This window comes from Biomphalaria glabrata, chromosome 3 (assembly GCF_947242115.1).
Source record: "Biomphalaria glabrata chromosome 3, xgBioGlab47.1, whole genome shotgun sequence".
In the NCBI taxonomy this organism is placed as follows: domain Eukaryota; kingdom Metazoa; phylum Mollusca; class Gastropoda; family Planorbidae; genus Biomphalaria; species Biomphalaria glabrata.
In genome coordinates, this window is record NC_074713.1 from 24245981 (window position 1) to 24273378 (window position 27398).

At 33.9% G+C, this 27398-nt stretch overlaps 1 protein-coding gene across 3 annotated transcripts; it reads left to right on the top strand.

Moving 5' to 3' along the window:
* The first annotated feature begins 3547 nt into the window (after window positions 1–3547).
* LOC106078241 (uncharacterized) lies at window positions 3548–24931 on the top strand. Of its 3 annotated transcripts, none has more exons than XM_013239066.2 (5): window positions 3548–3762; window positions 6865–7090; window positions 9147–9302; window positions 10466–10576; window positions 15737–24931. In XM_013239066.2, exons 2-5 carry the CDS (start codon window positions 6902–6904, stop codon window positions 16952–16954), a joined length of 1674 nt encoding a protein of 557 aa, XP_013094520.1. In that variant the 5' UTR covers window positions 3548–3762; window positions 6865–6901; the 3' UTR covers window positions 16955–24931. The 3 variants fall into 3 exon arrangements, with proteins under 3 accessions (XP_013094520.1, XP_013094518.2, XP_013094519.2); XM_013239064.2 differs by having other exon boundaries at window positions 10469–10576; XM_013239065.2 differs by having other exon boundaries at window positions 3549–3762; window positions 6865–7084.
* Window positions 24932–27398: the final 2467 nt, after the last annotated feature.

Sequence of the window (27398 nt, forward strand, 5' to 3'; positions counted from 1 at the left end):
GCTGGGGTAGAGGATACAGGATCTCTTGCAGGCCTCTCTTGGCAGGTGTATCTAGAGAGGCAGCTGGGGTAGAGGGTTCATGATCTCTTGCAGGCCTCTCTTGGCAGGTGTATCTAGAGAGGCAGCTGGGGTAGAGGGTACATGATCTCTTGCAGGCCTCTCTTGGCAGGTGTATCTAGAGAGGCAGCTGGGGTAGAGGGTACATAATCTCTTGCAGGCCTCTCTTGGCAGGTGTATCTAGAGAGGTAGCTGGGGTAGAGGGTACATGATCTCTTGCAGGCCTCTTTTGGCAGGTGTATCTAGAGAGGCAGCTGGGGTAGAGGGTACAGGATCTCTTGCAGGCCTCTTTTGGCAGGTGTATCTAGAGAGGCAGCTGGGGTAGAGGGAACAGGATCTCTTGCAGGCCTCTCTTTGCAGGTGTATCTAGAGAGGCAGCTGGGGTAGAGGGTACAGGATCTCTTGCAGGCCTCTCTTGGCAGGTGTATCTAGAGAGGCAGCTGGGGTAGAGGGTACATGATCTCTTGCAGGCCTGTCTTGGCAGGTGTATCTAGAGAGGCAGCTGAGGTAGAGGGTACATGATCTCTTGCAGGCCTCTCTTGGCAGGTGTATCTAGAGAGGCAGCTGAGGTAGATGGTACATGATCTCTTGCAGGCCTCTCTTGGCAGGTGTATCTAGAGAGGCAGCTGAGGTAGAGGGTACAGGATCTCTTGCAGGCCTCTCTTGGCAGGTGTATCTAGAGAGGCAGCTGGGGTAGAGGGTACATGATCTCTTGCAGGCCTCTCTTGGCAGGTGTATCTATAGAGGCAGCTGGGGTAGAGGGTGCAGGATCTCTTGCAGGCCTCTCTTGGCAGGTGTATCTAGAGAGGCAGCTGAGGTAGAGGGTACATGATCTCTTGCAGGCCTCTCTTGGCAGGTGTATCTAGAGAGGCAGCTGAGGTAGAGGGTACATGATCTCTTGCAGGCCTCTCTTGGCAGGTGTATCTAGAGAGGTAGCTGAGGTAGAGGGTACAGGATCTCTTGCAGGCCTGTCTATCTTCATGAAATGCTGCTGCAGATTAATGTAAACGGAGTTTGCGTTGAAGACGTTTACGACACACAACTGTGCAGTATATGGGCGATGTGTTGTCACCATGATGCAATTCGAGACTGCCATAACAAGAGGATGCCAAAAAGCCCCATCTTGTAGGCTACGCCGTTGCTTCAAACTGAAAATCGCTCCTTTCAAAATGATAGTGGATAGCCCGCAAGAGAAAATAAAAAGCCCATATTGTAGGCTACGCCTTCGCTTCCACTGAAAGTTGTTCCTTTCTAAATGATAGTTGATATCTATCAAGATGGCTGTTTGGTAGTGCAGTTTGGGCGCTGGACTGTCGTTCGGACTTATCGCTGGTCCCGGGTTCAAACCCTGCCCGTTCCCATCCCCCATAGTCCTGCGGGAGGTTTAGAATAGGAAGTAAATTATCTTCAACTCTGAAGGAACATCCGAAACATGGAAAACATTTGACAAAACAAGAGAAAATAAAAAGTACATCCTTGTTAGCGGTGCCTGATCATGGAATTAATGGGGGACAGCTCAGTGTCGTGGATTGAAGAGGGTGCAGTTCAGTTTTCCCAAACATCAAATTTTAGAGTCGCTGACTAGCTACGCCAATACCAGATAGTTTTCTGGACTTCAACTCCACGTCATGCGCAGCTGTTTGGCAGAGAACTTTGAAGACTGACTAGAAGGTGTGGGGTGGGAGAGGTGCTCTTATGTAGGTTAGTGATAGCTGGCGGGATGAAACGTAAAGTACTTTAGTCGATAGCCACTCATTCATAACATCCACAGTGTGTAGTCGTGTACACGAGCTGGTGGCCACTCATTCATTACACCCACAGTGTGCAGTCGTGTACACGAGCTGGTGGCCACTCATTCATTACACCCACAGTGTGCAGTCGTGTACACGAGCTGGTGGCCACTCATTCATAACATCCACAGTGTGTAGTCGTGTACACGAGCTGGTGGCCACTCATTCATTACACCCACAGTGTGCAGTCGTGTACACGATCTAATGACCATCCTTTCATTCATAACATTCACAGTTGTACACAAGATGATCGCCACTCATTCATAACATTCACAGTTGTACACAAGATGATCGCCACTCATTCATAACATCCGCTCTGTTTTCATTCAGATTGTTTTAGTTGTATGAATGAACGACTGACAACCTTGCCCGACACACGAAAGCCATTGGGGAATTCAGTGCTTGCACTATTAAGAATGGGTTTCAAAGACAGTAGAATCAACATACAAGGGAGTGTGAGGCGGGAGGAAATATGGAAGCAGTTGAGGAAGCTGAGGTGGGAGGGGATAACTTAACCCCGACCCCACCCCTTAGAGAGGGACTACGTGTACGATTCCATTCCCGTTTGGCTTCTCTTATTTTTTCTGTGCACAGACGTAAACTATACAATAATAGTATGGCCTACTCTTGTTTTTGAATGTGGTTTGATTAGCGAATTTATAAGAATACACTGAGAACAGCTAGATTAAGAATAAATAAAATAGGAATACGTTTAATAGAAGGACAGTGTTGAACATATAATATAGGCCTAGACTAAGTGTTTATTTCTACACGTGAAAGTAGATCTAGCACAAAGTATCTAGACAAATAAACATTCTTGATCTTTTTATTTTGAGATATATGTTGTCCCATACATGAGTTACAAATGGATAGGCCTATATTAAGTAATTATTTTATTTTTAGGCACTATGAACTGTCATAATATATGGGTATATGCCTAATAAGAGTTTAGAACAAATCATTTTTTTTAAACATAGGTTACCGCGAAGCTAGATCAAGTCTGGATCTACCATCCATAAGCGACCGTGACTGTGCTAGATCTATTAATTTGCCTACTAAAATTATTGCTGTAATTATATAACTGTATGCCTATATGCATATATAGGCCTATTATATCGACTTAGATTCGACTAGCCGAAAAAGTTCAATTTTGACCCTATAGCAGCAAATCAAGTTAAAATTTTCACAAGTTATGCTGCTGCTGTTGACTTATTTTGTTGGCAACATTATTAACGAATTATTTAAATCTATCTTATCTTAAATTACAAACGTTACTTCAAAAGAGAAGATAATTATGTCCTACACATATATCCATGTTTCAATCTGAATTATCTGATCATGCATGTTAATCAATATGACTTTCCGACAGATCCAGACAACCCATTCGATGGTCTAATAGATCTATATATAATAATGGATCTAGATCTAGTAACGATAGGAACAACAGACGTTTTCTTTTTAAATAAATAGAATTAATGAATGCAGATCTACATAAATTTGTATTTTCTTTTTGCTGTCCTGTGCGGGTAGTGTCATAAAATAGTCATATTCATTTCAGCTAAAGACACTATTACTGTCATGTTTTTAAAAAAAAGGTAGGCCTGAGGTACAGAGTCGGTAATAACCAACAACTTGTCAAGGGCTTTTCAAATTCAAGTTATCGGATTGGCTTCTCAGTTTAAAACGGTAAGCGTTAGGCTAGACTAGTGGCTAATGTATTAGACCTAACTGGGTTTTGTTTTCATTGCAAAGTCTAAAAACGTCGACGAGATTGCTCTCCCCTTTAGCGCGGCCACCTAGTGATTCGTGGAAAGGCGTCTGGCGTTGTTTCGGTGCAAAGAAACAATGTTATCTGCAAAATACGTCTTGCTTTTAGCAAAATTGCTTGAATAATGGTATCCTGACATTAGCATTGGTAAGTAGAGATTGTATTTAAATTCAAAACTTCCGTAAAAATACGATATTTCGAGGTTTGTATGCTTTCGGCTGCTATCGACCCCGCCGTCCTGGCACACACGTACTACGCCACAAGCCGTAGTGGAAAGGGGAGATCACTGTGTTCCCACGTATCATCGATAAATTTAGCATTCCCACATCCCCCGATGTGTTCAACCATTTTAAGCTCTGTTTTAACAGTCAGACATTCTATTTTAAATTTTGAAATATTAATGAGCGCTTTGTACACACAATCATTTCTAACACTTTAACTGCCATAATCGACAATAGGTTCAGCTCTTTGCTCCCCGGCTGAACATGTCGTTGCTTTTGAGAGAAAAAAAAATCATGATTGACACACTGGTACACAGTGTAAGCCAATCGGATTCCTTCTAACAGTTATCTCATGGCTATTTTTAGATAATGAGTCAAGATAGGAATGTGAACAAGCGGCAGCTCTATTCATGTTTCAGAATGAATGACCTTATTTTTTCCCCAAGCCTGTTAAACTTATTTTTCTGCCTCTCTAGTATTTGACTGGCTTTACTTAGGCATACACATATGATATACCGTACTTGTTGCAGACAGCTCAGCTTTAGCCACCTCGCCAGTGACACTTATTTTTAAGCGGTGTGGTGGAGTGTTTAAAAAAAAAAATAATTCAGACAGGGACTGAGTAATAGGAAGGCGGGAATGACACTTTCTTTTCCATAGCCCTAGACCTGAATTTTTTTTTTTTAATTTTTTTTAGAGACAGTCTCTTTCATTGAAACTATTTTTTATATACAGTAGGTCTATTTTTAGCTGCAGGATCATTAGTAACAAATATACATAACCTTGACCAGATTTTCTTTGATTAATTACAATGCTAATTAGACTAGTACTTCTATTCTAGGTTTCATCAATACTTCACTGCTTCTTAGCATATATATATATCATCCTTAAAAACTTTATTGTATGATATCTTGTAGCAAGTATGTAGATCTGGCATTAGATTATACATTTAACAAAGCATTCTTTACAAACTATTGAATCAACCAAATTTTTAAATTGTATGTTGTTTTTTTCTTATAAAACATTACTATATCTTAATCATATAATATATATACTAGTGATAAGGCTTGAAAAATTGTACATTTGAGCAAGAAGTTAAAATATTGTTGTTGTTTTTTTTATCTAGAACTAATAAACAAAATGATGGTTTAAATTCTCTGGCCAGTCAACATAGGTTTTTGTTCAAGAACCCCTGGCATTTTCTCTAACACAGATATATGCACACTTGAAGAACTTCTTCTTTTTTTTTTTATTCCTGATTAATTAAACAAAAAGAATATTTTTTATACTATTTTATGTTTCAAACAAGTTGAAAAATATTCTATCATTTAAAGTATATAACATTTTTATTTTAAATTTTGACTGGGACATTGAACAGCATTTCTTGATTTGGATTTGGGTCCAAGTAATAAAATATGTATCAGGGAATATGATTTCTTTGGTAGGAATTTAAAGGTATACTTTATATATTTTCTAATTCACCACAATGACTAGAGTCTGAGTGAACCTAATACCAAAATTATTTTTAAAAGCAACGGTAATGCAGTCTAGTGCCATCTTGTCATCATTTTAGATACAGATGAAATGAAAAAAAAAATTGAATGATGAAAACGTTATTTATTAAAGTGAACATATAGTAATGATGAAAATAGTTATATTTGTAAATCAAGTAAATATTTATGATAGCCTCCTGTCAAATAAGGCTGTCTGTCACCAAAAAAAACCAACTTAATAATAATTTTTTGCTCATTGTGTTGAGTGAATGGCACCATACTTTGAGATCTATTCATTTTTTATTGCTTATATTAAAATGTATATTAGGCTTACATCTTTCTCTCTGGACAGTGTCCTTTTATATATTATTATTTTTATTGAAACCCCAGAAGAATTTTATTTAAATTTAAACATTTGCCAGCATCTGCATGCCTTTTAGAATAATCACAATATTAACCAATACAATAATACACAAAAAATCTTCAAACTATCAAAATAATTTCAAAGATTTAGTTGAATTTTTAAATATTTTTTTTTTTAAACATTGCAGGCCAAGAACCTTGTAATCAGTTTTAATTAACAATTCCATTGAGTTTGTAAACCTGATGGTTTTCTGACTCAGCTGTTTCCCCTAAGCTCACAGTGTGAACAAAATGGTAACTTACAAGAGTCTTGCTGTAAAGTTTCCCATATGAAGCAATATCTAGGTGTAATTACTTAGCTTCTTGTGTCCAAAGCCAAGACTTTCTGGAAGACTTTTAAAGACATAGATCTGCAAAGTAAATTACCAGGAAAATGGACAAGAGGCCAGCATAAGCAACAATAGGTCAACATTACTTGACATTTGACACGTTGATACTCAATGGACAAGAGCCAGAGTTGTCCTCTTCTTCGTACAGCAATGAGCCCAATCACTGCTTGATTTTTTTTTTAAGTCATAAAATGTTGATGTTTAACACATTCATTATAAATACTTACAATAGTTACTTGTACTTTTAAGAGGCTTTTAGAATAGTTTGTAAAAAACATTGCAATGGGTTAGTATAAAAAGAAAAATAAAGCTTTTAAGCTTATCATTTCTTTTTGTCTTCTGAATTACTCTTTTTGCCTGATCTTCATCAACTCTTGTTGTAGTTTGATGCAATCTATGTCTCTTGAAATCAATTTATTTGGCTCGCATCTACCATGGAATGATTAGTGTAGCAGTAATTATGACATCTGTATGTCTACTGTCTGACCTTAATGGCCTGTGTGGGAACACAGGCTGACTGGCTCAACTGATAAAATGTTTTGCTAGAGTCTAGGTTGTTTATATTCGAAGCGGAAAGTGCTAGGAATATGTAGGCCTAGAATCTATATAAAGGCTTGTAGTTAATTAATAAAGTTGGTTGATTTTAGTTTCTTCTTCATTAAGTTGCCGTGTGGTGAGTGGGTGAAAGAAAACACCATGAAAACACGGCTATTACAACTAGTGGCTGAAAACTGCTGTTATTTAATGTTAATAAATGTATTCTCAATGTGTTTGTCTTTCCAGATGCCTGATCTTACAGTTCATCCTTTTCATCCTCATCATGACCACCTCTGTCACCACTCATTCCACATCAGTCCTCGTCTCTATGAAAGGCAGCATCAGCAGCCATGCCTCAGATACCTCCTGCGACACTTCACCCATGCCATCACACACCTCCAGGTCGATGCTGTCTTCCCCCGTCTCCATGACAGGCATGTCTGGATTACTCAATTCACGAAATTTGGTACAGGTGATCTTGTACATCTTTTATTTTTGTTCATAGTAACTTTTGTTTTAATTGTATAGGTTTTGAAAGAAGAACAATTCTATTTCTCATAAGATTTGGATCTCTACTACTCATAACAAAAAAAAATCACAGTATTTAATAACTTTGTGTTTCTTAGAAATTTCAAATGTTTTGGAAGCTTCTGTTGTGATGACTGTGGGCAGAGTTTGAATTTGGGACCATCAAAGCCTATACCACATGACCAGGCTGCTATGCCTACAATCCAAACTTTTAAATGTAAACTTTATCCATGCCTCCATTTTCAAAATAGTTTTCTTTTCCAATTGGTTAGTGTTAAAAAAGAAAACGTGCATTTTTTCATCTTGTATTAAATTTAAACTGACAAATATTGTTTAGGTTTGTGATTTGTCAATATTTATGGATTAAATGTAGAATTATAAAGTTAAATATTTCAGAATATCTATTTTGATCAATTTTTTTTATACATTTTGTTTTGCTGTACTCAATTTTAACTTATTAAAAGAAATATTTTGTTAAATAATTTATTTTATCTATTACACTTTTGTAGCCAATTCATTTTACTTGAAAATAAAATCACACATGATAGGTTATATAATAAAATAAAAAAGTTAGGTTAGTTCTAGTACACTTTACCCCCCCCCCCCCCCCCCCCCCCAAATTTTTTTTTTCTTCTGGAAAACTCCATTTTTGGATCCAGATAATACGGACTGAAATTGTTCAAGAAATCTCCCTTGAAAGAGAAATTTGTTGTTACTTATGGTTCTGAATCCTCACTTTAAAAGATCAGGCTGATATATTAAATGGTTTCTAAATTTAAGCATATTTTTAAAGTCAGAAAAATGTTGCATTGAAGAAGAAAAATTGAACATTAATCAATTGTATGTTGGTAAGCATTAGATTAAAACTCAGGATAAGTAAACTCAATAACATTTTTTGAATGATTCATTTGTATGCGTCAGTTACAATTTCTAGCCTCTTATCTTGACTTTTTTTGAAGATTGTTAGTAGCCTGTTATCAGTATTTCTAATAACAAGTGCATCTGTTACATTGGGGTAATAATCAACTCTCAAGTGTATGCTTGTTGCGAGAGATGGCTAGCAAGAAACTAATGATACACTATCACATTTTTTTTTTCTTTCTTTGTACTTACTGTCTTTAATTACATTGTAGAGATAAACATCAAATGTGATAACTTGTTGATGCTTGCTATTTCAACATATTTCAAAATAGAGAGTAGTAGATCTTTAATATACTTCGTATTTATTGTTCTGTCTTTTTGATATTTCATTAACCAACTGTTAGAAAAGCATGAACTTTGAATGGTATAAATATCATAAATATATATATTTATATATAAATATATATTTCTATTTAGTAATTTTTAATGTTGAAATTCATGGTTTTTACAGATAGTACAAAATTTGTGATAAACTCTTTTAAAACAAACTTGAGCCAGATATATATGTTTTAATGTCTTAACTTTTTACTAAGTTACTTTTGGTGGGGTGTTAGCCAGTAAGTGTATCTACTTATAAGAGGAGAACAGTTAAATTACCATTTCAGGTCTTTTGGATATTTGGATATAGAATCTCTTCTAATGGCTTGATGTTTAACACTGCTAAGTCATTGATCTACAAAGTTGTCTCTAGAGACTTATCACTTCACTTTGACTTACTGCTCCTTTGATTCCCATGCTAATTCTGGGTACTGTTGAACAAAAATTCACCTGAATTGTATCAGGACCAGAATAACACAAATGCCATTCCCCATTTACGAAATACTTCGGGTTTAAACTTTCCCTCAACCTAATTCAAACAATCATGATATAATCTTTTATGTTTATATGATCTATTTACCATTGATCAAGGCAATATATATATATTCTCCATCTATTTACCAACTCGATAAAAATTGAGTTTTGTTTTCACTGTAACCACATTCCTTTTGAGATGTTTTTAAGACTTCTGGTTCACAATTGAAGTTTAGATGTCAATGAAAGTATTGACCATTTTTTTATTACTATTTCTTTATTTACAGGATGAGAAACTGGTTGTGGCTACTCTAGCTACCCTAGACTCTGGCAACCCAAGTAACCTGATTAAACAAGATCTGAAATGGATCATCCAGTCTCGACGGAAAGCTGAGGGTAAAGCAGAACTGCAGGTAGAATTCAAGAAACCAGTTAAAGAAGAGGTAAGAGTCATACAACATTATTTAAGAACTGTGAATATGACGATACCAAAGTGGGGGTTGGGTAAATAATAACACAACATAAATAGTTGGATGTGATAAAATTTGAAGGGTAAAATACTGTGAATTAAATGGTGAAATCAAATGTACAAGGGGAAAAAAGCAAACTAGACAATACAGGTTTGACACTTGCTGATTTTCCAAGTTGTTGAGACTGATCTGGTAACATGACTTGTAATCATGTTGTTGTCTTAGTGTTGGAAAGAAATAAGTTCCAGAGGTTTCTCTAGTTAGGAGTGTACTACTATTGCACAGTGCTGAGTGAGCCAATGTTCCATTGGGTTGTTTAGCATGGTTAAAGCCGAACTTTGGCTTGCAGTGTCCATGCTGCGTTGAGAAACCTTGTCGTATATTCTTTGTGTATTCATTCTCTGGCATTGCCAGGGTCGAGTTTCTTTAAAGAGAAACAAAATTCATTGTAATTCCTTTGTCAGTGTCCAAGGAGGAATTATCATAATTATTATTGTAATCTGTTGCATCCAAATGTATAAATATTTATGTAATACATGACATCATTAAACTAGATCACTTCCGCCTCACTTTCTGGATAATGGTGAAAACATGTCTTCACTTCTTAACTTTCTAATAATGTACTAACAAGTCACGACACCATAGACTTGGTGAATTTCATTTAGAAAATTCTGGAAAACCACATTCTCCTTACTTGAAAGGTGACACAAAGTAGGGTTTTTGTCCAGGGCTTTGGAAGAGAGGATTTGAGATTCTCAAGCCCCCATTCACATGTGATGATGGTTACACTGACTTTATTTTTAGCTCTAAGGTAAAAATCATTATATCAATTTTTATCAATGGACCATTTATCTAATCTTTTAAAGAGCTCTCTTTTATCTTTTATGATAACTAGGCAGGAAGGTTCATCCCACCAAATAGGACATCAAGAAAATTATATTTGATTTTTAAATCCTTTGGTAAAATGTAATTCTTTCTTTTTGTTTGCAAGGGCATGATTCTTTTCAAACTCCTAATCTGGTGTTGACTTTCCTTGAAGTTGCATTGCTCTTGTAAAGTAGTTAAATATCAAGCATCAACTTCTTGATATTTTTGCTCATGAAATTAAATTTCTTTTTTTAAATAAAATTGTCCAGCAGTTAACTTTAGAAGAATTGACCAAGAGGGCACGTCGAAGAGAGCTGAACAGGCTGGCAGCTCGAAGGTCACGAGAAAAAGGTCAAAAACGAAAAGACATGTTGGTTGAGGTATGATGGTCATTTCGTATATTTTCAACATTCTTTGGTTATAAACATGTCATTGATAATATTGACGATTGACAAATATACACACTAAGTAAGGTTAAAATGTGGCTTAGATATAATTTTTAATGTGTTAATGTTTAAGCTAAATTAACATTGAATTAATTTATTATTTTTTTTTTAGAAAAAAAAAATTGTTTTAATGGAGAACAAAAATAGATGTATCTAAAGCTGAAAAAAAATTTAATATTCTTTTTATTTTTAATTACCTTAATTTAGTCTATTCAAACTTTAAAAAAAAAAAATCTTATATTCATTCATTTAACCCATATGCTCCTACCGTGGTAGGATGCATTGTTTACAGTAAATTCTTATGCATTAAGTTTCGTTAGGACGCTAGTAGCAGTTTTTTTAATTTTTCAAATAAGAAAAGTTCATAATATCTTGTTCAGAATGAGACTTGACTTTATCCTGTGAACTTCCAGGAGAGCATAGGGCTGCAACCACACCTCTCCATTGTACTCAGTTATGAGCAGCTCTCTTCATCTGCTCCCTTGTCATTGGGGACACGACAATTCGTTCACTGACATTTCGTTCACCGACAAATCGTTCACGACTTTTCGTTCACGCGACTATTCGTTCACCAGACATTTCGTTCACCAGACAATTCGTTCACGCGACTATTCGCTCACGCGACTATTCGTTCACGCGACATATCGCTCACGGATTATTCGCTCACAGACAACTTGTTCACCGACAACTTGTTCACCGACAGTTGGTTCACGACAAATCGTTCACGCGACTAATCGTTCATTAACAATTCGTTCACAGACAAATTGTTCACAGACAAATCGTTCACTGGATATTTCAAAAAACAAAAAATTGCCAGAGTCGGGCGTGATCCGAAATTCTTTGTTAATTTTTTTGTTTGTTTGTTATTAATATTTTGTTAATGAGGACAGTATGTATTAAAAAATTATACTTAAAAGAAAAAAGAAATCTTACAAGCAAGCTGAAACATTTAAATGGGCCCTCACTTTACTATAGGTAACATTTTTACTTTCAACATGTAGGCCTTCTTTTACACTCTTGTAGTCTTGTTCGCCCTACCCATATTTACTTATCTTCTTAATAGCGGTCCAGATGTTTAATTAACATACCCATTTTATTGATATTTTATTAACAAAAACAAATCTTATCTTATATAATACAGACGTTTCTTCAAAAAAAGAAGATGATTACGTCCTACGCGTCATGCATTCAGTCATGCATATTAACCAATTACTCAATTTCTGGTTTCTGGTTACTGGTTTTCTTGGCTAGCTCAGACACACTAGTATTTTTTCCACAATCCTGTCAGTGTTTTTACGAGACATAATTTAGATTTTTAACAATGGTACTAGATTTGGTACAATACATGGTTTCACTGTTCAACTCTGAACGTCACATACTAGATACAGATCTAAGGTTAATACTTATCAATTAAGACATCTGGAAAAAAAAAATTACATTTACAACACTAGGAAATATTTTGGTTCCCTATCAAAAAGTTATAAATTTATCGCAATTTAATAGAACAAAATAAAATTGTTTCAATAAATTTGTTATTGAAGTCCAAGCAATCAAATTAGTCTACCAATGGGTGGTCACATATAGAAACAAGTTAACTAAAATAAAAATAAAATAAAACTTCTTTTAAACTTGATGGAAAGTACTATACTAGTGTCTAGTAGATATTTTCAATGTTAACAGATTGAACATGTGCATAGGCAATGTCCAATAAAGTTTTATGACTTCCAGAGGAGCCAGTCTGTCTAGCACTCAACTAGGTGTTAACTAGAGTATCCAGATGAATGGGTAAATTCCCGGTAGATGAAAAAAAAGAGGGGGGTGTAAAGGTATATTAAAGGTGAAAGTAAAAATGTTACCTATAGTAAAGTGAGGGCCCGTTAAAATTTTTCAGCTAGCTTGTAAGATCTCTTATTTATTTATTTATTTTTATTTTAAGTATAATTTTTATCACATACTGTCCTCATCAACAAAATATTAACAACAACAACAACAACTACGAAATTAAATAAACTCGGATTTGACCTGATCTCTATAGAATTGTTTTTGCATTTGGAAATAATAGCTACTAAAGTTTTAATGTAAATAAATTAAACACGCGACGAGAATATATAATATAAACAATATGTTACTATCCAGTGAACGATTTGTCCGTGCCGTGAACGAATAGTCGCGTGAACGATTTGTCGTGAACCAACTGTCGGTGAACAAGTTGTCGGTGAACAAGTTGTCTGTGAGCGAATAGTCCGTGAGCGATATGTCGCGTGAACGAATAGTCGCGTGAACGAATTGTCGGATGAACGAAATGTCTGGTGAACGAATAGTCGCGTGAACGAAAAGTCGTGAGCGATTTGTCGGTGAACGAAATGTCAGTGAACGAATTGTCGTGGAACCCTTGTCATTCCAGTATCCTCAGTTTCTCTGATGACTGACCCCTTCCAGGTTTGCTTAGGCTTGCCCACTTTTCGTCAGAACAAGAAGTGAAAACAAGATGTGTATAGCTTTTTTTTTTTCTGCGTTTTTTAAAAATGAAAGTGCCCATACCCTAATGCATAGCCCCTGCCCTACCTGAGACATTAAGTATTTCTTTAAGCTTTTTTATATTCGGAAGATATTGAAAGTAAACATTTTTAAAAAATTTTAAAAAGTCTATTTAAATAGGGTATAATGAACATTTTTGAAATAGGATCTAATGGGTTAAGTCAGTTTAAATATGGTTTTTGAATCTCATTATTCTGTCAAAAAAAAAATACAACAGTATGTTTAGTCTACAAATATTTCCATCATATTTGTTACACATTAAAAAAGTTGAAAAAAAAAAACTCAATTGAGAATGTTACTGTATTTTGTATATCATTCTGTGACCTATTAATATCTATTAATCATCTATCTATCTAATCTATCTACATATATATGTATAATGCAAATTAAGTTTAAAAAAAAAAGGGGCCAATTATGTTTTTTTGGAGTGTTAATTAATTTTTTTTTCTAAGAGTTGTTTCAGCTATTTCCCTTTTTATTTAATATGTTATACATTTTTTTTGTATGATAAGGGAGAGTTGATAAAAAGTGGATGGCTGTATGTAAAACAAACAAACAAATGTTTGGACATCTCTTTCCAACAAAGATGTTTATCAGCCCTGTTACACTAAAAGTAAAAATGTTTAGTTTTCTTTACTAAAAAGATTAGATTATTTAACAGTTTAACTCTTTCAGCTTTTATAAAGCGCTACTTTCAAGCTTACTTGACATCTCGACCACGCTTCCCACAACTTGATGTATAATATTTGTTTCACTATCCTTATAATGTTATACAAATTTAATTCTCTTTTTTTTCTTTTTATTTTCTGAAGTGACTATTCTTTGTTTTAGTTGTAAATTGGATGCTAGAAGTACACATTTTTTTTACAAAAAAATAACATCATTTTAGTGGCTCTATTTTTTTAAAAGTTTATTTACGGGACTGAAGTAACTGCAAAATCCACCATCTTAGTGCATTGATTCATCTATTATTACATTTTAAGTGTCGGAATGTGTTTTCTTTGATCATTTTTCAATATGTATTAAGTTCCAAATTTCAGTATATTGATTTATTATTAATTTTATATACATGTCCTTTTTCTGTACTGAGTTTAAATGAAAACACATTTTCTTGAATATTATATTTATATTAAACATTTTTAGATTCTTCATTTGCCTTAAATATGTTAGATTATAAAATAAAATGAAAAAGGTATGTTAAATTGAGTAATTCTATCCCCTTGTGCAGTTATGTTGTTTTTTTCTGAAAAGTCCAATTTATCTATCAAAAAAAAAAAAAAAGAAGTGTCAGGCATAGTTAAAAATAAAATTATTGTATTCAATTAATTAGCATATATTTGTCAGGAATGTGGTAAGCATATTTTTGTTTTTTTTTGTTTTTAAAAACAATAGTTATAATTATTATAAAAAATTAAGCTAAAAGTGTGTATATAAATATCGTTTAATTCTCACTTCTGTTTTATTGAGATGTGATTTGAAAAAAAAAAGTCCATATTTCTATCTAGGACTTTCCCAGGCCCAATAACAACAATAAAGATGTTGCTGCACCTGCTCTACTCTCAACCAGGTGCAATATTAAAGAGAGAATTAAAATAGTTTTAAGAAATTGCACATTTAAAAAAAAAAATTGATGAAAAGGATTTTTTGCAACAGTAACAGAAGAAAATACTTGAAACACACATAAACCAGATAAAGATTGATAATTCATGATTTTTAAACAATCTACACCTTCAGCTATCCTTTAGACCAGTGGTTTCTCTAAAAGAACACTTCACACATTTGGTCTGTTGGGGTACCACACAAGATCTTTTGACCATCCTTCTCCATTTCTCTCTTATCTTTTGCCGTGGACTGAATCTCCCTCAATGGCTGGCCTGTCCATTCCTCTGAGTTGTCTTTCCATCACTTTCTCTGACTGCCTCTCGCCTTTTTCTTGGTGTCTTTTTGGGTATTTCATTAGTTTGTGGTTTTGTATTTGTAAGTTTTGGTTGAGAATGTTGAGTTGCTGGGTATTATAAGCTTTACCATATACTGAGTAAAAATGCTTGGGTGGGGTGTTATAATAAGGGACTGCTCTATTTTAGGATAAATAAAAATGTTCCAGCAAACTAATTAGCTTATACCACTATTTTAAAATATCATGAGTATAGGCTATAGGATATTCCTTTTAAAATAGCATGAGTATAGGCTTTAGGATATTCCTTTTAAAATAATTAATAATTTTAAAAAGATGTTTTTCAAAAACGGAATTCAGATCTAGAGCTTTGTTAATATTGATATGCCCTTACTAAACTGTCAGTCATTCTCTCTTTCAATTCCCCAATTTTATTCACCTCAGATGGAGCCTACTACTACAACAACCCAGCATAAGTATCATAACTGCTCCAGTTTTATCCTTTGTAGGAATGTGTGTGCTGATGTGGGTCAAAATATTGGATGTGGTCAATTAAGTATTGGTTGTCAAAAGAATTTTTTATCAAATGTTTCAGATAATATTCTTATTTTATTCCTCATTTTAATCGCTTTTTTTTTTTTTTTTTTTTTTTGTTCTTTTAGGAAATTCGTAAACTTCAAACACAGAACTCTGAATTGTTTAGCATCTTAGGGGGACTGACAGAACAAAGAAATAGAATCATTGATACCCTGAGGCAGCACATGAAGCAGTGCTCAGATTATCAAGCTACCCAGAATGCAGCAGTCGGCATGTCTCAACGTGTGTTAGAAATGCTGGGTTTCCCGATATCATCTTCAATGCACCAGGACCTCCCTGGTGTGTCTTCTTTATACATTAGCACAGGTGGTGAGCACTCATGTTCACCACCTCAATGTTCCAGTCCACCTGTGGTCATTAAAGATGAGCATTATTCTCCATTCACCAGCTGCCAGATGTCACCGCTTGTTGTTGGTTTGAGTGGGAAGGTGATTCAGGCAGATTCTGTGGCAGTAAAACCTAGTCCTAAATCTTCTGTAAAAATAGAAGAATCCCCTCCCGTTTTAAGTTCCTGTGCTTATCAAACTTTTGGCAGCAGTCCATCTCCGCAGCTATCTAGTTCCCAATCGGTATCCTTTGACTCTCCCTTGCTTCCAGCACCTCGTTCAGCCATACCTAAACGGCGCAGCTCTATGCATGGGGGTGAGGAGAGTGTTGAAGATGAAGAGTTCTTCCAGTACAAGCACAAACTAATGAAGCACAGGAAACAGTCGTCCACTGACCCGCCCAAAGTTCCATCATCTGAGACATCTTCCTCATCGTTCAGTATTCGCTCTACCAGGGTGACCCTGGAGCGAAGTTTTTCTTTTCCATGCTCTAGCAGTGAGACAAGGTCAAATTTGGACTCGCCACTGCAGAGCTCTTTTACCTCTGACAATTTGGCAGTGGAACCAACAGCGACATACAAATACTATGAAGTGTTACCAACACCCGTACCATCTTTACATACAGGCAGCAAGTCCTATACCACTGACTCACCTCTTGACCTTGTGGTAAAAAAGACATCAGAGACAAGCAGTGACTTTGAGAAACACTTTCGCATTGGACAAACAGATACCTGGCCACCTGCTGGCTCAAGATTTGGAGGTACTGCACGTGGTATAGAGAGGAGGTGGTCGGTCGATGACCATTCATCCTTCCCAGAACCTCTTAACCTCAGCAAAGAAGTTTCTACTGATGATGACGGTGACTTGTCACAAATGAGTAGTTTTAGTAGCAGCTCTCAGCATTTAAGCAAAACATCTTCAAAATATTCCAGCCATTCAGTGGATCCATTTAGATAATGATTCTTTTCTTTTTAAGCTACACATAACACTTTTTGAATTTTCATGCATTTTATAATGAATTTTAAACTGCTTGAACTGTTACTTTCTCTAGCATTATGTCTTTAAATGGAAATAATTACTTTTAATATATGTAATATACATACATTTGAAGTCTGGTTCAGTAGTTTAGTGCAAATGTTATTAACGATAATATTTTTTTTTCTGTATTACTTTAGATCCTGTATTTTTGTATTTCATATCAAGTTAGCTGTTTTATTTCCTATTGCTACAATAATTGTGAACTGATGTATGATACCAAAAGTAATCTATGCCGAGCATAACTATTAATTTATTTTTACAAAAGATTATGTTTTCTCAAGTGCACAAAAAGATTTCCAACTCTTATGTTGACATTCTTCTTGGTTTTGTGATGCTATTATCTTAGTTTGACTGTTGGTTAAGAATAGGCTGCCAATTTTCTTTTGTTCATTATGTTCTTGTGATATACCTTTATAAATCATTCACTTCTTGTCAACTTTTTCTGTTGTTTTTTTCTTAACTCCTTCTCTCCTAACTGACGATACCGGCCTTGATTCCAACAGAATGTGGTAACTAATTACGGAGAGAAAGAGTTAACAAGAGTTTGTGCATTTCTTAAACCCTAGGTTCTGGATCAGGTTTATTTTATTCAATGTATTTTTGAATGTGACAATTTTTTTTTATTCTGTGTATTTAACATTCTGACACACTGCAGGTGGCCACTAAGGAAATTACCAATGTAAATGAAGCAAAACAGTTTATCTTAGAATATGATTAGAAACAGTTTATGTTAGAATATGGTTAGAAACAGTTTATCTTAGAATATGGTTAGAAACAGTTTATCTTAGAATATGATTAGAAACAGTTTATATTAGAATATGGTTAGATACAGTTTATCTTAGAATATGGTTAGAAACAGTTTATCTTAGAATATGATTAGAAAGTTTATCTTAGAATATTAGAAACAGTTTATTTTAGAATATGATTAGAAACAGTTTATCTTAGAATATGATTAGAAACAGATTATTTTAGAATATGGTTAGAAACAGTTGATCTTAGAATATGATTAGAGTAGAATTAATATTTTTGTCTTTTTTTTCCAATTTAAGAAAAAATTTTGCTACTGAAATAAATAGTGTTTTTCTATTTTCCCCCATGTTTATATATAGAAATGTATCCTGTATCCCAATTGAATGACTTCTGACATTCTTATCTTTTCAAAATAGGTTTCTGCACTTTAACTTATTCCAACTTAAGTGAATTTATATTTTTCTATTTCCCATTTTTAATTATCCCTAAAAGGATAGAAATAGAAAGTAAAAAAAAAATTAGCCTAATTAAATTGTACTCCTTTTCTTGACTTAGGTTGAAGAATTCTTAGCTAAAGTTTAACTTTTGTTTTGTCATCTCTCTTGTCTTTTGGTTACCTCCCTTATGCATTTATTGTTTCCACCTGTTAGAAGAAAAACGCTTGGCATCTATTTGAATACAATCAGTCTTTTAGACCTAAAACTCCAAGTTGCAAGTTAATGTGATGTTCATCTGTTTCTGGGGACAAATGTTGGGGTTGTGGTATTAACATAATGACCTGTTCCTTCTCAAATGTCAGGATGTCATTAGACTTGCTATACCTGTGATGTGAAATAATACAAAACAAAAGCTTTTATGGATAAGTATTTGATCTTTAGATCCCAGATCTTTGACATTGCTGAACTCGGGCATACCTAATTTGACTTGAGTACTAGCTTAATGTTGGCGTTACTGTAAGTCATAGAGAAAACAAGTAAAATATACGTTTTTAAAAATAACGCTGATATAGAGTGAACTGGGTCACGGATCACCGGCTGTGTTTGATTGTTGGGGTGCACTGCTCAATTGCTGCCATATCTCTCATTATTGCTTAAGGCTTAGTACAGTTCTCCATAATAAAGAGAATTTATAAATTACAACAAATTGATTAAAAATGTGTAAATATTTGATTGATTGATGTGTTGTCATCGACAATGAATAATCGTGCAAGTGCCAACTTGATCCAAGACTGGAAAGTGGGAGATATAACATGTACAAGATTTTAACCAGTCAGAGTAAATTGATATATGAGCTTGGTAAAAAGTAGCAAAGTTTGTTGCAAAAAAATATTTATTTATTTAAATATGGGTAATAGAGTACAAGAAGGCTAATAGTTGACATATATTACTTCCTGCCAGCCTGGAGGCTAATTATTTAAAAACTATTTAAAGAAATGAATCCAATACAATAAATGTCCTCAAATGTAAACCTTTTTTTGTTAGATCCATTAAATAGAGTGAGTAGATTTATCTCCCCTGCTGGATCATACATATTAAAAATTCACTGATTATCATTAGCATTATTAGTTATGTGGGGTAAATGCTCACCTATGAATATGCTCAGATCTACTTGTAGAACCTTGTAGTGAACAGAAACATCTGTTTATTTAGGACTTACTGTTATTTGTTTTTTTCTTTATTAATGTATCTATTGTTCAGTACTTGCTGCTGACATGTATAGGATGAATTTTGGATATTTTTTATATTTTTTCCAGTTAGATTTATGACTATTAGCATAATATTTTTGTTTATTGATAATACATGAGTAGTTTGTTTCTTGTTTGTTCATTAAATTAGGTTACTTGCTATGCAGAAGTAATCTCATGTTAAGCCAATCAAATTTAACCTCACAGGAATCTGAAATTTCGTATTTGTAAGAATCTTATAGGCTAATGCAAACAGTTATCTATAAATTTTTTATTTAGTCTTTTTTTTTATTAGTATTTGAAGGTTATTAGTAGTGTTATTTTTTAAAAAATTATTATTACACTTTTATTTAGAAAATGGATTTAAGACCAATATGTATGAGTGGTTGTAATATTGTTTGTTTTGTTTTACTTTCATAGTTAAAAAACTCTAGAATTGAGAAATAATTTGTTTGTACTGCATACAGTGAAATGTTTGTGTACAAGCTGCACATTTACATCTAACAACATTGAGTACATGTCACATGTCCATTGATAAACTATGGACTCACTCTTACCAAATATTCAATGCTACTTATAAAAAGAAAACATGATTCATATGTTGAGGTGGAGCTCTTTTATTGTTTCGTAGAGTTTTAGTTGCAAGTTTTTCACATTTTTTGCTGTAAATAGACTTAATACAGTTTACTTCATATACAGGCAGCAGTTGAGTCAGTACATTTATTTTCTACCTTTTTTTTTTTGTGTTGAGAAGTATATACTAGATTTACACTATAGTTTGTAACATCAAATGTTACTGAGAGAATATTAGTTTTTGCTTGAGATTTTTTTTCTGGTGTGTTTTTCTTTTTTTTTCCTAGAAAAGTTTCTTTCCGGTCAGCTGTTATGTTCTAAAAATTGTTTACATGCATGAAAAAAAGTTATATATATATACATATATATATATATATGCATTTGGAAATTGTGTACTCTGCAGAGGTGCATTAGCAGTGGTGGGGGTCTGGGCGATTGTCTTATTAGGGCCACAAATATTTTTACAGTGGGCTGAAGGAGACAAAAGATCAAGGTGCAGGGCATGGGATGTGGTTGCCCTGCTCACCACCTCCTAAGGCCACCTCTGAACTTTGTATATTATTGTAGGCATGCACCCTGGAAACTAGAGATGTGCATAATTAAATATGGTGCCTAGAAACATATTTTGTTCACAGGTAAAAATCCTTTGTTAACATTTGAAATGTATGTTCTTAATGTTTAAAAAAAAAAAGGAATGCTATTTATAGAGCAAAGAAAACAATAACTCTTTTAAAATAATTCCATTAGTTCTAAGCAAATAACTGAGAAATCTTATTGATTTTATAGCTAGTTTTTTTTTACTTTGTTGACATCATTGTTTGATCTGCAATTTTTCCTGCCCAGCATAAATGGCATTATACATTAATAGACATTTGTCTTTGCTTTGAATTATAGCATTCAATATATTCCTTTTCAAGAAACACATTTTTATCACTTTTGTTGAAATTAATTATATTAATATTTTATTTTAACAACAAACACTTGAAATTTGATTCTTGTGGATATTATAAATTAGGAAACTGGCTTATTTTGTTATGCTGCCGTTTTGGATGTTTTACTAGTGTGCATAGATGTATATATTTATTGATTACGTACATGGTGCCCAGATCAAGCAGTTTCTTAAATTGTTTATTTCCAAACTAATCTATTCGCAAAACATCTTGGTTAGTGACATATGTGTTCTTCTGAACCAATGTAGTTCAGTTGAATGACTTAGTTTTTTTTGTGTTTTTTTTTTCTAGAAAGTAATAATACTTTTTTTTACATAGAAGCATATTTGTATTGCAAATAGGAATGGTAATGAACACATAAAAAATATTAAAATATATGACCTAGACTATTAGATCTACATGAAATACAAAGACAATGACAGTGAAATATGGCACCATCACTGAACTATATGTTGTGATCTTACTTAAAAATCTTCATAAGAATTGAGTAATTGTTTATTTCTGCTAATTTTAATAAGTTTAAACATGTCCATCCTATGAGAGTATTTTATTGTTACAAAATAATTGTGTGTCACTATTCTTGCAAAGTATAATCTGATAAATGTAATACAATTGTAATCTATTTTTCTGCAATTGGGAAAAAAGAACCTTTAATTTTTAATTGTTTAATTGACATTTTGTTCACGTTGATGCAAATATTTCTCTAGGGCATATGTTTTTTTATTTTTTGCTTAGTAGTTTTATCTTGGTTTAGAAGAACATAATAATCTATCACAAGTTTTTGTTTTATATCATATTCTTTTTTTTTTTTTTTGTTAACAACTATGTTGCTCTATTGGTATGTGCTATTTGTTTTAAAATAGTTTATAGAATACCATGTATTTTTTTATTTATTTTTTTTAAGGCCTACCTGGCATCTTTGCAGGAAAAACATACAAAATATGTATATACTTTTTTTTTGGTCACTTTAAACTGTCCTGTAAAATTTCTGGTGGTCTTTAGTTTTAATTTTAAAATAGTGTAATTTCTCATGTATAATGAAAAAGAATAGTGCAGCCCAAAGATTCATTGTATCAAAAGTAAATGGTTTATAAAGTTTTCTGTATTTTTTGAAAAGAAAATTGTGATTTTCAAACCAGAGGCCACCTGTTTTGTTTGTAAATACAATTTAATCCCTTACCCTCCCCTACCATTCCTACATCTTGTTGCTGTGAAGTGATTTTTTGTTTTCTTTCTGTTCTCTTTTTTGAAGTTGCTTATTGTATAACCATGCATTAAAATACTTTTTTTGTTTCCTAATTAAATGGCCTGAAACTTTGCAAAACTAATGAAAGTTGTTCCAAAACAATTATTATACAAACATATAAGAATTTACATGAAAAACTTCTTTGCACTAATGTTACTTTGTTTTTTTTTTAATTTCATGAAATTTAATGACTGTAAACTGAAATACTATGTGAAGAATCTATTTATAGATAGCCAGTCTTGAATGACTTAGCTGTGTATGTGACAAGAATGTTTATTTATAATGAAACTGTTTGACAATTGTTTCAAGAATGTATTTCTTACCTCATTACATCAGCACTTTGATACAACAGCTAGCAGCAATGGGGTAGTTTTTAAAAATCAACTTTTTTTTCTATTTGTCTCCCTTTTTTTAGCCTGCTAAATTAATTCACTTTTCTAAACTGCTCAAACTTCAGCCTGTGGACCATATCAGTCCCATTGCACTGTGGCCCTCGAAACATCTGTCTACAGTTTACAATGTAGCTTTAGAATATCTGCTCCATTGGACTTCAAGAGTTTTTGGCTGTGATGCGGCCGTGACATGTGTAAGAAATTCATAAGGCCCCCGCCTGATAAAGTTTGGTCACCACTATGTCATTGAAACGACTTGCATTTGAAACATGAAGCATTAGTCAATCTGTCTATTCTTTCAAAAAATGACTCTGTCTTCTCCTAACACTTTTGAACTTGATCAGTCCAGTTGTTACTGCCCTTGTCTCTTGTGAAAACAAACTAATGGAAAGTTTTTTATACAGATTTGTCCATCTCCCCCACCCCCATTTTTTTGCAATTGTTGGCATACAAACTTTTATATATATATTTATATATTCTATTTTTATTTTGGTCTTTTTTTTTTTGAGCTCTGAGAAATGTGGCAGCCATTACTGAGTCAATGCTTTGATCTTGTGTGTTATTAAGTATCTTAGAAGCTTGAATTCTGATGATGAATGTACAAGCTATCACTGTTTAGAAAATTTGGCTCTAAGTCATGAATGAACCGGATGTTGAAGCTTAGTGAACTTTGATCAATTTTGCTTTGATACGCTTTTTTTGTTTTATTTGGGATTTTCAAAAATAAATCATGTGTAATTGTTGATAAACTGAGTGATGCGTGTCGTTTGAGGGTGATAAACTTAGTGATGCATGTTGTCAGATGTTGATAAACTGAGTGATGCATGTTGTCTGGTGTTGATAGGCTGAGTGATGCATGTCGTCTGATGTTGATAAACTGAGTGATGCATGTTGTGTGGTGTTGATACAATGAGTGATGCATGTTGTCTGATGTTGATAAACTGAGTGATGCATGTTGTCTGGTGTTGATAAACTGAGTGATGCATGTTGTCTGATGTTGATAAACTGAGTGATGCATGTTGTCTGGTGTTGTTACACTGAGTGATGCATGTTGTCTGATGTTGATAAACTGAGTGATGCATGTTGTCTGGTGTTGTTACACTGAGTGATGCATGTTGTCTGATGTTGATAAACTGAGTGATGCATGTTGTCTGGTGTTAATACAATGAGTGATGCTTGTTGTCTGATATTAATCTGATAAAGAATACCATGAATTGTTTGGTCACTGCAACATATCACTCAAGGAGATGCCATTGTTTGATTTTCTTTTTCTTTTATTTTTTTTTTTTATCATTTAATTTGGGGTTGGGCCTGAAAATACAGGAGCCTTGACTAGAGTGTACCATTAGCATGAAATTCTTTCAAACTAACATGGAAATATGTTTCATTAGTACTAAGAATATATAATCCTGTGGATAATAACTTCAGATAACTCTGTAAAGAATAATTTTTAAACGTGTGTTTGGTTTTTGCTGAATGCCTACATTTTAACATTTAAATTAGGAAGATCTAGTTATTTTATTTTATTTATCGATCCATGTTTTCATCATTTTCTTGAATACTAATGTAGACCTAAAATAATGTAACAATTTTAGTAAACAGATTAATGAAAATTGTATTTCATTTTCTATACATTGTATACATTTAATAGAATCCTAAATGCTGCTGGCAAAATCATTGGCAAAAAACAAACCCCATTTGGGCAGTTGTTTGAGACAAACATCTATAAAAAAGCTAACAAGATCCTCGAAATAAAGAATCGCCCTTTGTGTCAGGATTTTGTGATTTTACCATCACAAAAGAGATACAAGACACCGATAGCAAAGACAAACAGACACAAACACTCTTTTGTTCCCCTGGCAATCAAATCATTAAATAAGAACAATCTGGTATAAACTTTGTCACATGTAAATTATGAGTGAGTCTGGTGTGAATGTACACTTTGGTTTCTTATAGTTATAATGTTTTTTGTTTGGTGTAATGCACAAATTGTAAGACAAATTTCCTTACAGATAATAAAGATTATTATTAAAATTAAAATTAGTAAATAAAAATTTGTTTGTAATTCACTCATTCAAAAAAAAAAATCTTATGGATTAAAACTACATGGTTTGTGCAATTGGTTGGAACATGATGAGTTGTGTGTGTGTGTGTGTAATCAGCCCATTGCTCTGTTCTGCCCATATTGTTGTAAATAAGAAAATGGCTTTAACATGCAAACATAGTTCTCTCACACATTCTGCTCAAACTAATTTGTTGATTGACTTATGGAAATACAATAAAGAATTTTATTTTCATTTACTTGCTCGTCTTTCTTTTTCATTAGGTATGGTAGTCTTACAGCTGTAATCTGTAAATGATTTTGTATGGCAGTCTTACAGCTGTAATCTCTAAATGATTTTGTATGGTAGTCTTACAGCTGTAATCTCTAAATGGTTTTGTATGGCAGTCTTACAGCTGTAATCTCTAAATGATTTTGTATGGCAGTCTTACAGCTGTAATCTGTAAATGGTTTTGTATGGCAGTCTTACAGCTGTAATCTCTAAATGATTTTGTATGGCAGTCTTACAGCTGTAATCTCTAAATGATTTTGTATGGCAGTCTTACAGCTGTAATCTCTAAATGATTTTGTATGGTAGTCTTACAGCTGTAATCTCTAAATGGTTTTGTATGGCAGTCTTACAGCTGTAATCTCTAAATGATTTTTGCTATGAGCAAAGTGAATGAGTGGTGTTTAGTCAACTTATATCATGTTGTAGACAACTTTTTAGCTCGAGTTCCATTTCTTGTGTGTATTGCACGTTATAAAAAAAATACTTTCAGGGGAAGTTTTTTTTTTGTTGTTGAAAGTTTCAATTCCTTGTAGAATGAAAACACAGCAAGGTCTTGACTCAATGCACCAAATGTCGAGTGAAGAAAGCTCGGTCCTTAGATTTTTAAATTTTTTTTTGCTTCCCTATTGGGGTTGCGCCCCATTGAGATCTCGAAGCATTGACTGGGTAGAAGAACAGATAATAGTAATAACAATAATAGCTTTTATATAGCGCTACTTTAATGCTTACAGCATGCTCAGAGCGCTGTCCAATCTCATTTGTGGACAAGCGGGGTGGGGGAGGGGTGTAAATGTGAGAATGTTTTCCGTGCTGCCTTTAGGCGCTCAGTAAACACAAATCTGCCCGAGTCGGGTGTCGAATCTCGCGCCCCCTTCATAGGTAGTCAAGCCAAGTTCAAGCGTACTTAGCCTCTCGACCACGATTCATTGGTTCCATTGCATACATGTGAAGCAGAGTTTTGAATGAAATAAATTAACTAGTTATTTAGAATGCAGAGGTTAAGAGTGATTCTGTAATTGATTCGATCGAGTTTTATAGAAATGCACGCGAGATGCGGGAGAAAGTAGTAGTTCGCTAGGAGAAGCAACCGGGATATTTATTATTTAAGTTGTGCCCCCTTCAGCAATGTAAACAGTTATTTGTTTCTGAACGCTCAGAGAGCTACACAATCAGACTAGATCGTATTGGGAATGGTGTGTAACAAAATCTACAAAACAGTAAGCATCAACGTTAAACACACTGTGGACATCGAGCTGTGTGTGTGTAAACAGGAATGTGTCAGTATTGAATCTCTCTTTTCCGTTGCTTTTTCTTAAACACTATCACTGCGGGCAACTATGTAATAAATCCTGACACCTTGAGTTTCACTATGAAATGTCAATATATAATCCAAATGTTCCTTTATGAAACATTTTACCCAGTATGTAATTCACGTTATCTTGGATAGCTTCGCCTCCCATTGAAGTTGGCAGCACCCCGTTCCCATAGGCCTACTCTCTCTTTTTTTTTTCCCGTTTAAAGTTGGCCGCTTTGAGATTAAAAAAAATCTCTAGTGCAGAGAAACATTTGTTTTTGTTTGTTTGTTTGTTTGTTTGTTTTAGATAAAATAAGATAATTTTTATTGGTCCAGTCAAATGGAAATTCAGTTTGACTACAAGCTACTACCTCACCTTTTTTAATTTTCATTTCATTTTGAATGAAGTCACTTGATCATATATATATATTTGTCTATCACAGATTTTCATACATGGAGGTGTATAGGGTGTATAGAATACGGAATCATTAATCTGCAAATTATTTTAATGAGCCATGTAAAAATTCATTTTTATGCACTTTTCAGCATTTTAGGGTCAAAATTTTAAGCTGTCTCTTTGCAGTAAAAAACTTGAGTTTCCCTTTCAGACCTTGCGATCTATGGGGCAAATGATGTAAAAGCCATCTGTTGTTTTTTTTTTTTGTGGCCAACGGTTAACGAGGGTGTCATGTGGCCAGCACAACGGCCAACCGCCTTTACTTTTCCCCAACTTATGTCAGGTACCCAATGGTGGACTCAGAGGCGCCCTAAATATCCCGAAATTAAAAACCCAGGATTAAAACTCGGGACCTCTGGGTTCGGAAACCAAGCACTTTACCACTCAGCCACCGCGCCTTCATTATAAAGTAACGTATATTATTTTCCTCTTTTCACTTTCTTACCTCGTTTTTTTTTTCTTTAGGTTGTATTATATCGTCACCACATCTCTTCAAATAGCCTTCTCTTCTTTTCTTCACAAAAAAAAAGTACTTAATAAAAGAACTAAAACTTGATCATTTAAAAATGAAAGTGTAGATAAAGAGCAGATTACTGCTACTAACTTGTAAAATATAAAATGTGTGATTTGCGGGTCTATGGTGATAAACTAATATACCTAGGTCAGGGGGGGACAAGGCTACAT

Bases quoted from the DNA above. Each gene is read 5' to 3' on its own strand.
- LOC106078241 (XM_013239066.2), top strand. From the start codon at position 6,902: ATGACCACCTCTGTCACCACTCATTCCACATCAGTCCTCGTCTCTATG. The intron at 9,303-10,465 runs GTAAGAGTCATA...AAAATTGTCCAG, and splicing joins AGAAACCAGTTAAAGAAGAG to CAGTTAACTTTAGAAGAATT. The intron at 10,577-15,736 runs GTATGATGGTCA...TTGTTCTTTTAG, and splicing joins GAAAAGACATGTTGGTTGAG to GAAATTCGTAAACTTCAAAC.